Source organism: Aquila chrysaetos, chromosome 9, assembly GCF_900496995.4.
Source record: "Aquila chrysaetos chrysaetos chromosome 9, bAquChr1.4, whole genome shotgun sequence".
Classification (NCBI taxonomy): Eukaryota; Metazoa; Chordata; class Aves; order Accipitriformes; family Accipitridae; genus Aquila; species Aquila chrysaetos.
The window spans coordinates 3,038,862-3,054,734 of NC_044012.1; the positions used below are offsets into that span (position 1 = coordinate 3,038,862).

At 64.6% G+C, this 15,873-nt stretch overlaps 1 protein-coding gene across 3 annotated transcripts in view; it reads left to right on the top strand.

Moving 5' to 3' along the window:
- Window positions 1-15,873, top strand: part of GSE1 (Gse1 coiled-coil protein) — a 103,290-nt gene that overhangs the window by 64,992 nt on the left and 22,425 nt on the right. The window contains exon 1 of one of the 3 annotated variants that reach the window (XM_041125633.1): window positions 8,307-8,833. The exons of the other annotated variants lie outside the window; for them this stretch is intronic. Within the exon in view, the coding sequence (XP_040981567.1) occupies window positions 8,596-8,833 (238 nt within the window). The 5' untranslated portion in view covers window positions 8,307-8,595. Of the gene's footprint in view, window positions 1-8,306; window positions 8,834-15,873 lie in introns of those variants that run through there. 3 annotated transcript variants of the gene reach the window in all.

The following is a 15,873-nucleotide window of genomic DNA, read 5'->3' on the forward strand; positions in this document are numbered from 1 at the left end:
AGCATCCCCGGCAGGATCCGGCCTCGGGGCACTGGGGCAGTGGTGGTACCCAGGGATGCTGGTGGAGGTACCTGAGGATGCTGGCGGTGGTACCCAGGGATGCTGGCGGTGGTACCCAGGGATGCTGGCGGTGATACCCAGGGATGCTGGTGGTGGTACCCAGCGGTGCCAGCAGTGGTACCCAGCAGTGCCGGAGCTGCTGGCGAGGCTGCGCGGGGTGGGGGGGGATTTTGTTTTGTTCCCTCGCTTTCTGGGTTTTTCTCCGGGCTTGATGAGTATGTCTGGTTCTCTCTCGCTGTCTGTCTTCTCCTCTCTCCTTCCTTTGGAGGCAAATGGCTGACTGATTGCTTTTCATCTCCCGCTCTGAGGAGCTGTAAGAGCTACTTTATACAAACATCAATTACAGGCACGTAATAAATTAAGGCTCCCTTACACCGAACCCATTAGAGTCCACTCTCATATCAAAGCGCTCCCATCACACACGGATTGGGGTGGAGTGGGGGGGAGGAGGGAGAGGGAGGAAAATGTCTTATTAGCCGGCAGATTGTTAGCAGAACACTGATTTAATTGTATCCCCGCGCCCGAGCGCAGGAGGGGGGGGGGGTGCAGAGGGGGGGCACCAGGGGCCTGCCAAAAAAGAAATGCCCGGGGATTGTTCCCTTCCCCGAGGTGCTGGGGGGCAGCCTCCCTCCCGGGCTTGTCCCCGTGCCAGTGCCGGCTGCCAGCGCTTCTCCTGGTAACGGCCGAGGGGGGCCGCGTTTCGGAGATGCCCCCCACCCCGGCTGGCACGGTGCCGAGCGGCAAAGCCCAGGGTTGGGTGCCCACCCTCCTCCTGCCCCCGGCCACCTTTGGGGTGCTACCTCCAGACCCTCGCCCGTGCGGCGGGCGATGCCGAGGGGGGTTGCCGGGAATGAGGGGGAGCGTGGCAGCCGTCTGGCATCCCCGCGGCCTTGTGACAAGTCCTGCACGGTGGGCATTGGGGCTGGGACCCCCCCCCCCAGCATCTCCCCGGGTTAGGACGGTGCATCGGGGCGCGGAGGCGGAAAAAGGGGCCTGGGGCGGGGGGGGGGGGGGAGATGGGGTCAGCCCGGGAGGCAGGGAGCAAAATCCCTGTAGGACAAAGGCTCCTGCATCCGCCAGCAGCTCCCGCTGCCTCTGCCTGCGAATAAATAGCCTCCAGGCTGTCAGTCTGGCACTACCCCCGGGGCTGGAGGCTCTCGGAGAGGAACGGAGCCCGGGAACAGCAGGCATGGCTGGAGCGCTGCCCGACGGGGCTTTGCAGGCGCTGGCACGCCGCGCCGGCGCGCTTCGCCCAGGCAGGGCTTCTTCCCAAACCGGCGTTACCCGGCCACGGCCCGTGGCCTCGCCACGCGTCCGTTCCCCCCCCCACCACCGCCACCCCGGGGAACGGGGGGCGGCCGGTGGGCATGGAACCGAGGGTGGGAGCTGCGGCGGGACGCGCGGGGGTCCCCGCGCCGGAGGTTGCGTGTCCTGCGGCAGCGGTGCCGGCGAGGCAGGCTCCGTCCCCGGTGAGGTGAGCACGCCTGCGGCACGTGTGTGCGCCCCTGCGTCCCCCCCCCTCCCTCTGCGCACCCACGGGTGCGGGGTGGGGGTCCCGTTCGCTCCCCTCCCTTTTCGGGGCAGGTTTTATCTCCCCTGCACGGCTCCCGCAGCCCGCCGTTCCCTTGCTGCCCTCCCGAACCTGACATTTACATATTAATATTTTCCAAGGGAGGCAATGCGTTGCAGTGCAAGTGTCTGCATTGTGGTTGCACATAATGTAAAGTGAGATAAAGCGCCCGGCTCCGCTATGAATAACTGCAAATGAAAACCCATGTGGCCATAAAAGCCTTCACATTTGCCCTGTCAGCATGTGGTACATCGGCTAAACAACTGATTTAGCTTTTCTTTTTTTTCAAGGTTTATCGCCACTTACAGAGGACATGCTCTTTGTGTACTGCCTGTCGCTTTCTGCTCAGCTTCCTTGTCACTTCCCCTCGGCGTCCTCCCAGCCGGGCCCCGAAACGATGCTCTGCTCCTCTAAACCGCCCTGACAGCCCCTATTAGCTTCTGGCCCAGTACAGCTTGGCGCTGCTGGGGCTATTTATCTCGCCGGCGCAGAGGGCTGTTATCTATCACCCTCGCTCCTTACGGCCCCGCTCCTTTGCTTCTGCTGATGGCGGGGATTTGGGATGGGGTCCTGGTGGGGTCTAGGGGGGGAGAGAGGGGACCCGGTACCGCTTATCCCTCCTCCCGGAGGGGCCAGATCCAGCCTTCAGGCTTTGCTTTCGGCCACGGTGGCTCCTCGTCCCGGTGCCGCCGGGCTCTGACCCCTCCGTGCCGGGGGGACGGGGCCGAAACCCGCGCTGGGGATAACCCCACGCGCAACGAGGAGGGAAATCGGTCCTGCTCCTACGCGGCGCGGCCGGTGCCCGTCCCCGCGGCGGTGGCCCCGGGCGGGGGTGATGTCCCCGCGGGACCGCTGGCTCCCAAAGGCGCCGGCTTGGGTGCCAGACCTGAAATACCGGGTGGGGAGCTCGGTTGGGGTGGCGACGCCGGGGAGCGGGACGAGCAGCTCCGTGCCGGTGCCGTGCCGGCGGGAAGGGGGAAGGACGAGGGTCCCCCGCTCGGCACCTGCGGATCCGCCTGGCCCTCGGCCAAGGGCGCTGGCACCCAGCCGGCCCCCGGCACTGCCGGTAACCGAAGCTGCCTCCCCTCGCTGTTATTTCAGCAGGCGGGGGCAGATCGGTTTACCGGGCCGGGCAGATGCCTATCGATCCCCTCCTGCCGCGCCGCATCGTCGTCCCCGTGCCACCGCCGCCACGGCCCCGTTACCGGGGCTGGGCATCACCGGTGACGGCGATTGCCACCGGTGCCCGGGTCTCCTCGCCCGGGCACGCCGTCCTCTGGGGCGCACCCGTCCCCGCCGCCGGTTCGTGCTGGCAGAGGGGACCGCGGCGTCACCCGGCGTGCCGGGCTTTGCTCCCGGCCACGCCGCGCCGCCGGCGGGCACCGCGACGGCTTCTCCCCCCTCGAGTCACGCCGGCGGCCGGGCTGGCGTGGCGGGCGCCGGCGTGGTGTTGTCCCACGGGGCCGGCCGGGACCGGTGCAAGCTCTGTGTCACCCCACGCTCTGCCCGGGGTGCCAGCGTGCCCGGGGCTGGGGGGGGCCAAGTGCCCCCAACCGGGACTTGCGTCAGAGCAAGGGGGGGGGGGGATGTTTCACAAGCGCTTTCCTGTCTCAACCTGCCTCTGGCCGGTGCCTGGGGGGGGCCGTGGGGGGCCAGGGGTGGGAAGCGGGGGGCCGTGGCAGCGGAGGGGGGGGGCTTGTTTACAGCCACGGAACTTGTTTCCTTCCACCTGCCTCGGGGGAAGCAGTTAGCGATTTGTTAGTCAAACCAGATGAGCCTTCCTGGAGCGGCTTCCTGCCAGGCTCAGCATCGCCCGGCCGCGTCCCCCGCACCGGGCTTTGCCGTGCCCCCCCCCGCCGCACCCATCGCCGGATCCCGCGCGGGTGGGATGCCGGGAACCTTCGACGCGTTTTTCCCACCGGCAGCTTCTAGGCGTCATCGCCGGTTGGCGTGGGCACCCGGTGAGCCGGCTGGGCGGGAGCGCCGGAGCCACGCTTGAAAAACCGTGGCCGGCGCTCGGCATCCGAACCTCTGCCCAAATATCTACGGGGAGGTTGCGGCGGGCACGGCGAGCGCCCGCGACGGCTCGCTGGGGATGGCGGTCTCCCGGCGTTCTTGGGCGACGCTTGGGTGCTCGCGTGACGGCCGGGCGCTGCCAAGCTCGCCCCGCCGCGCGTCACCGCGCGCCCGGCATCCCTCGCGCGCCCGGCATCCCTCGCGCGCGCATCCAGCACCGTTGCCCGAGGAGCGCGGGCGTCACCCCTGCAGAAACGGGGCCCACGCACGGACAAGGAAGTGCCAGCCCGCGCCCCCTCGCTAATCGAGTGGCGCCGGGTGATAAATAAGGAAGTTAACACCCAACCCGGGCTGCTAATTAGCTTTTAACCTGTACTAGCAGTTAACTACAAAAGGCAGTCATTTGTTCCGGGGAGCTGGTAGCGTAGAAAGAACGAAACACGGCCAATTTTGTTCAGGATGAATTAAGACTTGCAAATGTAAAATGAGTTCATCTATTTAATTAAGTAGCGGCAATATGGATGTTAAATTAAGTTAATGGCAGGCATGCCAAAACAAGGTTATAAAAATCTTGTCCTGCCGGGGTGGGTTCCGGATCCGGCCCTTGGATGGGGGGGGGGACGGGGGCTCTGCCCTGCCCGCCGGTGGCCCCTGGGGTGGGCCAGGGGCTGCTGGCTGGTGGCCCTGGGGACACCCCTCCGGCCACCGCAGGGATGGAGGGAGAGGGAGAAGGAGTCGGAGGAAAAAAACCAAAAAGGCAGGAGGAAAGGAAAAGCGTGTCTCACCCAGCGCCGCAATCTTATCAGGGCTGAACTTTACTCTCCTGCTAAAGATATAGGATACTTTAGGGACATCGGAAAGAAATAATAACCCTCTGATTTGTAGCTCTCGGGCTCTGGCAGCCAAGGGGGAAGGAAGACTGTCTTCTGCCATTACCATTTTTTGTATGAACTATTCCCCAAAGAAATCAAACCCTTGTACAAGCCCTCCCGTGCGGCAGCCCCTGCTCCGGCGCTGACCCGAGCCGTGCGGATTATCACCGCGCATCGCAGCCGGAGACAGGAACATTCATTAAAATTTGAAACACAAATGGAAAATTGCTACTTGAAGCCTCCTTGCCGGAGAGCCAGCCGCTTGATCAGAGACCTCATTAATGTATCTAATGTGTAAGGAACAATTAGACTTTTCAAAGACATCCTTTTCCCAGCCAGGGAAAAAAAAAAAAAAAGAAGCAGCTTGAACCCCCGCCCCCCCATCCAAACCCAAACCCGCCTCAAGGGATCGGGGTGCACAACCCCGTCGGGAGCCTACGAGCCGCCGGAGAGTCTCGGATCCATCCCGGCACCCGAAATGCCCGTTTCTGCTTAAGTTAGATGGGGAGGAAAGTGGGCTGATTAAAAAGCTGATTTCTTTTCCCAGCGACCGGCGGGGTTTTGCCATCCTCCCGTAATTAGCCGGTTACGCGGCCGTATGTTTTATTTATGAGCCGAGGGCGGAGGGAAGGGGAAGCGAAGGAACGACCGTGCCCTATATATCTGCAAATAAAACACTTCATTTCCCTCCTGGGGAATGTCACCTCGAGAAACCATCGCTTTCCTGCTCACTGCCCCGTCCAAATCGCAGGCTGTAAATGGCTTTGTGGGCCTGGCTGGCGCTCAGATGGGTTTAAAATATGGATTTATGTCTTTATTCTGCATAGTCAAAGGTCAACAAGAGCAGGAAATCATCGCTGAGCCGCTTATTTACGGTGAGAGGCGGCCGCTCGCTCCTCTTCTCGCTCGTGCATCCCCACCAGCAGATGCTTTCAGGGTGCCGGGTCGCGGTGGAGCCGGGTGCCGGCCGGCGGAGACCGACCGTGCCTCAGTTTCCCTAAGGCGAGCTGCTCGGGGATGGGCATCCCTCCGGGGACCGCGGCACGGATGTCCCCGGCGCGTCTGCGTCCCCTTCCTTGGGGACGCCCGTGGGGAGGTCGAGCATCCCCAAGGAGGTCCGGCATCCCCGGCACGCGGCGTCCCCGTGGCGAGGGTACCGTGGCGGGCACCCCGCGCCCATCCGCCGTGGCCTTGGCTCGCTTGCGCGGCGTGGGCAGGGCCGGCGGCGCGCTTGCCCGGCCGGCCCCGCGAGCTGCGCTCTCATGCTTTGCTAATCCCGCCTGGCACCTGCCCCAGCTCCCGGCGGCTTCGCGCGAGCAAGGAACCAATTAATCCTCCCGGCGCTCGGGGAAGTGGGTCAGGCTCGTCAAGCTCTCCCGCTAACGAGGGGCAAGGCGAGGCGTGGCAGAGCCGGCTGCTGGGCGGTCGGGCGGGTGTCTCGCGCCGGTGCCCTGCGTCCCGTCTCCTGCCGGGTGGTAAGTGGGTAAACTGAGGCAGGGGGAACGCTCGCCGCCGGCGCGCGCGCGCGATCGCCCGCGGAGCGGGGACGACCGAGGAGGAGGAGGAGGAGGAGGAGGAGGCGGGTGGCGGATAATTCGGTTGGGCCGATGTCGCAAAGGGCCGGGCTGGTTTCCCAATGGGGCTCCCCGGGCGCCGTGCCTCGGTTTCCCCATCCCGGCGAAGCAACGGGAGCTGCCGGCTTGGGGTGCTGGGTGCTGGGGCGGCGTTAGGGTTTTCTTGGCAGGGTGGGGAGTACAGGCAGCGCAGGCAGCGCAGGCAGCGCGCCCCTTTGAAGTGGAGCCCAACTTCCAGGAGTGAAGCAATTCTCGTTTGCATAATGAACAAAGAGAGCAGGGGGGAGGCGAAACCCCAAAGCCCGAGCTGGCAGGCAGGCCTGCCCTCCCTGCCTGCCCTCCCTGCCTGCCTGCCCGCTCCCCCAGCCGCCTGTAATTACAGGTTTATTGCCTGTACAGCTATTGTGTAATGACATGTTTGCAAATTAATTTTTACGGCTCATGCCATGGAGGGGAGTGGGGCGGGGGGGGGGGGGGAGGAGGGGTCCCCCCGGTGCTTGCGTGAGCCCAGCAAAATCAAATCAACCCCTATAAAAGCGTGGGGGCCCCCGGGGGAATTGGGTGACACGGTGACCCCACAGCCTTTCCAGCCCAGGGTGTGGGGGGGTCCCCCTTGCACCCACGCTATGGGGGGGGGGGGGCATTGGGTTTAGGGTGCAGAGAGCGGTGTCACCCCATAAGTGACATTTCCTAATGCACCAGCGAGGTGTGCGGGGGGGGGGTTTTTGGCCGCGGCGGGGGAGCAGCAGCACCCAGCACCCAGCACCCCGCAGGTGGGAGCACGGCGGCACAGGGGAGCAGCCTCGGAGCGAGCGGGACGCGAGCGATGACTCAGGGGACAGGCCAGAAATACTCCCAGCGCCAATCTTGACAGATGTAGGTTAGGAAGGAAGAAAAGACATAATAATAATCCCCCGACCTGGAATTAGAAAAGCAATATTTAATGTGGGGAGCGGGGGGGGGGGGAGGAGGAGGAGGAGGGTGCAGTTTTTCACCGGCTCCGTCTTTGCCAAATGGGTTCCCGGGGAGCTCGGCTGAAAGGGCGCGCGTGCGCGCACGCGTGCGTGCGTGTGCAAGTGCGTGCACGCGTGTACGCGTGTGCCCGGGCACGCGAGCGCGTGCATACACGCACGCCTGCCTAAGCGCGCGCGCGCCTCTGCATTTGCAGCCAGAAGACCTTTTGCAAAGGCCCTTTCTGCTCGCTTGCAGCGAGCGCCGGGCCCGAATCTCCCCTCCGTGGGGTCGGATGGGTTTGGGGTGATACCGGCACCCCCAAGCCCCCCCCCCCCCCGCCGCGGCCCCACGATGAGGAGCAGGCAGCGGGGGCCTGGGAATAGCCTGTATCTTTAAGCTGTTCGAAGGGCTGGTCATTATCATACAGGATGTGGCTTCTCTTGCAGGGGCGAGATATCACACCTCGCCTTCGTGAACTTTGGTGTTAAAAGCAGCCGGCGGTTTGGGAAGAGAGGGCCAGAGCTGGGGGGGGGGGGGGGAGAAGCTGGGGGGGGTGCGGGGAGGGCAGGGGTTGGGGGGGGGGGGGGCACAGCACACATGCACACTTACGTACGCGCGCCCACGAGCGCGCGCACCCCGTGCAAGCGAGCGCGCCCGTGCAAGCCAGCGCGCCCATGCGCGCCTGGAGCGCGCAACGCTTCTCTTCCCCCCCCCCCCCCTCGTTTTCCACCCCGCCTTGGCTGATCGTTTGCTTAAAGCAAATTAAGCCGGGCCCTCGTTACTATGGTGCAGCCAGGATCTCCAGCCTCCCTCGCTCTCCCCGTAATAGCATTTATTAGCCCTATTTGCCTGCAAGCATGTCTTCCCGGATCTGCTAATGCATCAGCGGAGAGGGGATGGGGGAGATCCTATCGGGTGGCTGATTGCGGCCCCCGTCGGGCGAGCGAGGCCGGGCAGGGGGGATTTGGGGGTGCGGGGAGGGGGGGGGGGACACGGTGGGAGCTCACCCCCAGCCCCCTGCGCAGGGGCCGGGGCAGGCAGCCTTCCTGCGCCTGCCTTTTGTGAAGCAGCGGGCAGCTCCCGGCAGGCAGGAAAGTTGGGTTATTTATTGTTTTATTTCCTAATTTCCCTCCTTAAAGCGACTGGGGGGGGCTTGATTTTTCTATTTTTATTTTACACCACCCCCCCCCCCGCCTCCGCCTCCATCGGCAGCTGTTTGAAAACAGCATCCCGGAAAAGACAAAAAAAAAAAAAAAGAAAAATAAAAAAATTACTCTCTCTGTAGGCGAGGAGGAGGAGCGGGGTTTGAGGGGGAAGGAGGCTTCTCCTGCCCTCCCGTCCCCGGCTGGCGGGGTGCCCCCGGGGCTCGCCTCCCCAAAAACACCGGGGATGAAGGTTGAAGCCCGGGGGAAGCGGGACGGCGTGACGCGAGGAGGAGGGTGCCGGGGCGAGCAGCTGCCTGCCGCTCTCCTGCCCGCTCCCCTTCATTAGGGGAGACAAATCTGCTGTCAAGTAGCCAGATTTCCAATTTACCGATAATGATTCTTGCATGAAAATTGATCGAGGGGCAAGTCTGCCGCCTCTCGCTCGCCCGGCTTGGCGCAGCCCGGGGGAGTCTGGGCTTTTCTTGCTCGCCTCGGGACACGCCGCTCGGACGGACGGACGGACGGACGGACAGACGCCGGCTCGCAGCCTCGCGTGGGTCACCCACCCCACGCCGCCAGCACCCTTTCTCCACGCTGGGTGGGTGGTGGCGGGGAACCCCACCGCACCGGCCGGCTCAGGGGGTGCGTTCTCCCCCACCACGCCGAGGGTCCCACCGCCGCCTCCTCCTTCTCCTCCTCCTCCTCCTCCTCCTCCTCCTCCTCGCTGGCTTTTTGTGTGCCTGCGATTCGCAGCTCGGGGCTCAAGCGGCAGGAAAACCCCCGGGAAGGCGTCACGCCATGGCAGCCAGGCTCCTGCCCTGGCCCCGCCGGTGACAGCCGCCACCGCCACCGCCACCCCTCCGCCGGCGCCCTGGGCTCGCTGCTATTTCAATTTTTATTTTTCCTCCTCCCCCCACGCACTTGATTCCCCCCCGCTCCTCCTCCTCCTCCTCCTCCTCCTCCTCCTTCTCCTCCTCCCCGCTCCACCGTATTTTTTCGCCTCTGGTTTATTTTTCCAACCCCCTCCGTGTGGCTTGGTGCTAATTTTTTGGTTTTTTTTTTTTTTTTTTTTTTTTTCCTTTGCTTCCTGACACATCCTCTTCACCTTGGGTCTTTTATTTTTATTTTTATTTTTTTCCTGGCCGCAATGGAACTGTAACGTAAATCATGTTTGGGTTGAAACCACCTCTCTATTACTTACCAGGTAAGGCACCGAGCGATGCTGCCACCGGCCCCCCCCCCAGCCCCTCTCCCCCCCGGGTTCTCCCTGCAGGGTCCCCCCCCCAGCTTGGGGACACCCCTTTATCCGCCCCGGCCAGCGGCAGCTGAGGGGGATTTGGGGGTGAAGTTACTTTCTCCCAGCACCTAATAGGGGTTTTGGGGTCCGGCGAGCTTTGAGGGGGGGAGCAGGCAGCCCCGGCACGGCACCGCAAGGCTCTGCAGGGTTTTGGGGTGCTTGGATCCCCTCCTCTTTTCCTGCTGCCGCTCCCTTACCCTGGGGATTTCTCCCCTCCCCGAGGAGCCGGGGGGTTCTCGCCGAGGAGGGATGGGGAGAAATGCCGGGTGAGCTGTGTTTTGGGGTGGGGGGGGGGTCCCTGCTCGCAGCCCCGCTGCTGCTCGGGCGCGGGGACTCGGGGCACCAAAGTTTGCTGTGCCGCCCCAGCCGGCAGCACCGGCCCCCGCGGCAGCTGGCGAGGAAGGGGGACCCCCCCCCCCTCCGTGTGCGTGGGGGGGTTTTGGGGTGTTTTGAGAGCATCGGTGGCGAGGGGGGCTGGGGCGCGAGCTCGGGCGCGCGCGTGGGTTGCGCGCTTGGTGGGGGGGGGGTTGCGCTTGGGGTGCACGTTTGGGGTGCACGCTCGGGGTGCACGCTTAGGATGCGTGCGCAGGATATGAGGTCGGGGTGGGAGCTTGAGGTGCTCTTGGGGTGCAGGCTGAGGGTGCACGCTTGGGGTGCACGCTTGGTGCGCTCAGGCGGTGAGCTCGAGGTGCTCTTGGGGTGCACGGTTGGGGTTCCCGCTCGGGGTGCGCTCCGGTTTGCAGCCTTGGGCTGCGAGCTCAGGCGGTGAGCTCGAGGTGCTCTTGGGGTGCAGGCTCGGGGTTGCGCGCCTTGGGCTGCGAGCTCGGGCCGTGAGCTCGAGGTGCTCTTGGGGTGCACGTTGAGGGTGCGCGTTGAGGGTGCGCACTCGACTTTTGGGGGGGGGGGGGGGGGTTGTTCACCCTCCGGATGCGAGCCTGGGCTGCGAGCTCAGGCGGTGAGCTCGAGGTGCTCCGGGGGGTGCAGTCTCGGGGTGCGCGCTCAGGCTGCGCGCTCGGGGGTGCGCTCCGAGAGGCGGGGGGTGGCGGCGGGGCCCCTCTCCTGGGGGGGGCCCGTGCCCCCGCGTGGCGGTTTCCCCGCGGAAGGTTGTTTGTTTCAGGAAATGGCTTTTGCATGTGGCAGTTGTTACAGGAACGAGCGGCTCTGCCCGAGCGCGCCTGCGCCGAAGCGCGCGAAGGCGAGCCGGGAAGGGCGGCCAAGGGGCGCCGGGGTTGAACTTGGGGGGGGGGCCTCCTGCCCCGGGAGGGGTTGCGGTGTGACATCCCTCGTAGGGGGCTGCGCCACGGCGGGGACGCGGGTGACCTGCTCGCTCGTGGCATCCCGCTCGCTCCCAGCACGCTCTGACCCTGCGCCCTCCTCCCTGCCGGCCGCAGGGGTCCCGCTCCCCGTCGTGTGTGTCCCCCCCCCCCACGACGCCATGCCCTTGCCCGTTTTTTGCTGGTTCTCAACTGCCCGCAGCGGCCGCGGGCAATGCCCGCCCGGCCTCGGTGCCGTCCCCCGCGGCGGGGACTCCTCCAAAGGCTGCAGGTGCAGGGAGACGGATTGGGGGTTGTTTTTTTTTTTTTTTTTTTCCCCTTAAATTCCATATTTAGCACGCTCCGGTTGAGCTCCGGGGTTCCCGGCGGCAGCTCCTGTTGCGTGAAAACTTCTGGCTTTGCCGTTGTTGCTAATGCACTAATTCCTGTGCCCTGGAAAACCCTGCTCCGGCCGGCTCTTCGCTTTCCAGCCGCCTCGGAGGGGAAATAAAAAAAAATCAGAGGAGAAAAGCAAGACAGAGAAGAGCATGGAAGTGTCAGGCTGCGAGATTTAAAGCAATTAGGGGAAATTACGCTCGAGGCGCTGGCAAGCAGAGAAATCGCCGGCGGCAGCTGCCGGGGTGTCAGGAGATGCTGGTGGGCCAGGTCGGGTGGGAGCAGATGGAGACGTGAACCTTCCCCCCCCCCCGCCGTGCCGTGGGCTGGTGGGGGTTTCGTGAGCGCTGGGCCAGTGGCGGTGACTCAGCGGCGCGCGAGTCCTGCCGGGGACTTGTCACCGCCTTGGGGGGGGCTGCCGTGTCACACGTTTTTCGGTGGCTTGCTCTCCCGGCTTGGCTAGCACGGGATCCGTCCAGCTCTTCAACGTCCCCCCCCCCCCAGCATCCCTGCGGGTCACCGATGCTCCCGTCACCCGCATCCCTCTGGTCGCGGGGCTGGAGATGGGCGACGAGGCTCAAGCCGGCTGCGAGGGGACACCGGGCACGGTGGGGCATCAAGCGTAGCTGAGAACGGGGGGGGGGGGACGACGACCGGGGAGGGGACCCCGTTCCCCGCTGGTACGTGCGGGGACTGTGCTCAGGCCGGCTTGCCTTGAGATACATGGGCGCGCTTGTCACCCTATGGCCGGTGACAGCATCCCTCGGGGACAGCAGAATCCTTTGGGGACAAGCGGCACCCCTTCGGGGACGCAGAGCATCCCCGGCAGGCGCGAGGGTGGCACCCGAACGCGCGCAGCCTTTCGGGGTGTCCGTCCCCTCCCTATGGGTGTCCCCAAATTGCCGGCAGCCCCTGGGCGCTGGAGGGACCCTGGGGCTCCCTGGCGTGTCCCCCGGCGGGGCAGGATGGGGCCCTGGGTGCTTCGGCGTGCCGAGAAGGATGGCGGCGGGCGCTGGCGGCGGATGCTGCTGACTCAGGACCTTCCCGAATGGTTCCTATTTTTATGCCGGGGCCGGTAATATTTAGCCCCTGGATCAAAAGCAGCTGGAGGGAGCTGGGTGATGCCGCTCGGCGGGTGCCGCCGGCGTGGGGCGTGAGTCACCGGCGATTTTGGGCAGCGCCAGGCAGGGGCGGCCACCCCCCCGGGGTTGGGTTTGGGGGTGCTCGAGGGTTGGTTTTGGGGCTGAGCCCCCCACCCCCCGTCTTGGCAGCCTCCGGCTGGACGCTGGGGTTGGGGGTTGCCCTTCCTCATCCTCGCCGGGTGTGTGGTCGAGGGGTGCTCGAGGGTGATGCTTTTTGGGGTGCTGAGGAGGGGCTGGGTGATGCTGGAGGGGGGGGGGGGTCTGGGCTGGGTTGGGGTGCCGGGAAGCCCTCCCGCCTTCCTCCCTTGCCCACCCCACCATCCTCCTCCTCCTCCTCCTCCTCCTCCTCCTCCTCCTCTCGCCAGTCCTAAATTCGGTTGCCGTGGCAACCATGTCAACCACTTTCCAGCTTCCCCGTGATGGTTTGAGGAGGGGAGGGGAGGGAAGAGGGGAGCCAAGGGAAGGGGGGGGCAGCGGGCGAGGGCTGCATGCCGCCGGCGGGGGGGGGACACACACGGGACCGGGGACATCGCCCTGAGATCGGGGCTTGGGGTGACGCTTCCCAGATGGTTTTTCCCCGCTGGGTCCCGTCTGGCGAGCGGGGACCGGTGCCAGCCCGGTACATGCCAAGGGGTCAGGGCTGGGGGTCCTGCCCTGGGAAGGGGCGTTCGATTGCAGCCCCCCCCCCCCAGCTCTGAGCAGGTGGGTGGGTACCCCCAAAATTCGGTGCCTGTCTGCAGCTTGTGCCAGGGCCCCGCCGGTACCCGGGATGTCAGTAGCCGCACAGCTTGGAGGGGGGGGTGAATTATTCCCAGACACCCCCTTCTTCTTCCTTTTTTTCTTCCTGCCCCCCCCCGCCCCCTCCGTAATCTCTTTATTCCTGGGCTAAGCCTGGTTCCCAATGGTTTTAAAGGCAGATTTGCCTGTAGCTATATAGGACAGGGTGTAAAGCCGGGCGGCTGTGCGGGTGGGTGTGTAACGCCAGCGCTGGCATCACCCCGCGGCGGGTGGGCGCCCGGCTGTCCCCCCCCCGGGAACGGCTGCGCCGGCACGGAGCCGCGGTGCTGCCACAGGGGGAAAGCAGGCGAGGTGTAATTACCCCAGCGGGAGTTTGGCCCGCGATGAAAGCGGGGTACCGCTGCCGCCTCCCCGCCGCCATGCAGTCATTCCCCCCCCCTCCACGGCATCCCTCCTCCCGGCACTGCCAGAACCCCGATGCCCGGGGGTCCCTGGGGTGCTGCGGGTATCGCTCACCTCCAAACCCACGCTGGGGTTTTTTTTGGGGGGGGGGGGGGGAAGCAGGTGCTTCTTTTCTCTACGGTGTGTGTACCCCCCCCCCCTTTCCCTTTCCTTGGCACCGGTTGGCAGCACCTGCCGGGGACGCTCCTCCTTGGCACGGCATCGCGGCACGTGCGCGGGCACCGCCGGCAGCAGCCACGCTCGAGGCACCGACGGCAGCCGGGGGGGGGGGACCGGGGCCAGCCCTGCCCCGAGCCTGGCAGCAGGGTGCATATTTCTGCCCCCCCCCCCCGCCCCTTCCCATTTTATTATTAATTTTTAACTTTATTTCCCGAACGCCGCACTTAATTAAACACAGGCGCCTCTTGCCATGAGCTGACGCGGGGTATTTATGACACCAAATGTCGACGGGAAGGATGCTCCCCCACCGCAACACCCCTCCGACGGATTATTTCACCGGCGTTAAAAGCCGGGGGGGTGACACCCCAACCCATCCCACCCCCCCGCGAGGGGCTTTGCGGGGGAAGGATGCTGCATTTCTGCATCACCAAGCTTTCTCCTTCCCCCCTTCTTTTAATAATAACGCTTTAAAGATGTTTGACATCTGTAACAAACAGCTGGCATCCTGTTATGGAAGAATGTCCTTTTATTTCGGAGCAGGTTGAACTGTCATTAATAGTATAATTAGGTGATTATCGGCGTACAGCAGAAAACTGCTTAATTGCACAGCCAGCTTTGCGAGGATCCCCGGCTCCTTTATTGCTGGATTTGTTTTAGCCGCCTGAATTTTTTCGCGCTGTGTTGTTGTTTTTTTTCCACGTTGATTATTATTTTTTAATGCGCGTGGCAGCTGGGGGAGTGTGGCAGCACCGGCAGCGCCGGGGGACACACACACGCGCACACACACACACACACACACGGGGGGCTGGCACCGGTCCCCCCCGTGTGTGTCCCCCCCAGATCCCCAGGGGATTTATTTTTAACCCCATGAGTGCTGAAGTTGGTGAAAGGGGTCTCGGAGGTGGGGTTGGTGGGGTTTTGCTGGCTGCAGCACCCATGGGTGGGAGCACCTGTGGGTGGGAGCACCCACGGGTGGGAGCTGACCGGGTGCGGAGTTATTCGAGGGAAAAAGAAGATGTCTTTGTTAGCGGCACCATGCCATCAGCTCCCGGTGGGGACCAGAGCCACGGCACGGCTCGGCGCGGGGCAGGAGGGCACCCATCGTGCCGGGGAGCCTTCACCCACCCTCGCCCACCCTTGCAGGGTGGGACCCTCCTCTTCGGGCACCGAGCCCCTCTCCATCCCCACGGCGCGTGGGGCACGCACGTGGCTCACTGCGGCGCTCGAGCGGCTGCGATGGAGTCGGTCCATCCCCATCCCCGTCCCCATTCCCGTCCCCGGGATGCGGCGTTTTGGGGCCAGAGCAGATTTTTTGGCGCCCGCCAGACAATAGCGCTTTGTATCTCCCCCCGGTGCCGCCAAACACACTTGTTAGCGCCACAGCTTTGTGCTGTAAATTTCCATGGAGTAATTACGTCTTAATTTATGATAATCCCGGGCGGGCGGTGGAGGGGGGCAAGTGCTAGTCAAGTTTGGAAGTTGCCTGCCGGGGCCCGGGGTCTCCCGTGGCTGACGCCGACCATGAACTTCTCCATCTCGGATGAGGAGAGCAGCGTCCCCGAGCGGGGACCGGGGCTGTTCCCGGGGGAATGGGGAGCGAGGCCACGTGGGAGTCGGGTATTGGTCCCAGTTTGCGGAGCAGGAGTGTCCCCAGTACGATGGCCGGTGATGCTGCCCATCCCACCACCCACCCAGGAGCTCAGGACCCCATGGGTGCGTGGGCTGGGGTCATCCCGGGATGATGCCGGCGTGCCGTGCCGTGTCCCGGTGCCGGTTCTCCCAAGCAGGAGGAACCTCTCCCTTCCCGCAAGCGCTCAGCACCACTCCGGCGTGGGGCCGGACCCTTCCCCCTTCCCACCACTGAATGGCTCATCCCGCCTTTGTCTGGAGGGCTTATTACCGGCAAAATAGAGGCTCTTTTCCCTCGGCCTTCCCAGCGGGCAAATTAGACGCTTTGGCAATTTTGCGAGGAGGATGATGGGGAGGGGAGGAAGGCTCTCATTGCCCGGCGGAGGATCCCAGCGCCAGGCAGGGTGCTGGTACTCTCTGGCAAGGGTGTGGGGTGGGAAGCGAGGGGCTCCCGATGTCCCCTCCAAAGCCATCGAGGCACCGCCGAGAGCTGCCTTGGGAATCCCGTGGGATTTGGGGAGCGTTTAATGCACGCCCTGTGGAGGGAGGCAGGTTTGGGGGATGCGTGCCCGGTGCCACCGAGCATCCCCCGCAGAGCTGGGAGGG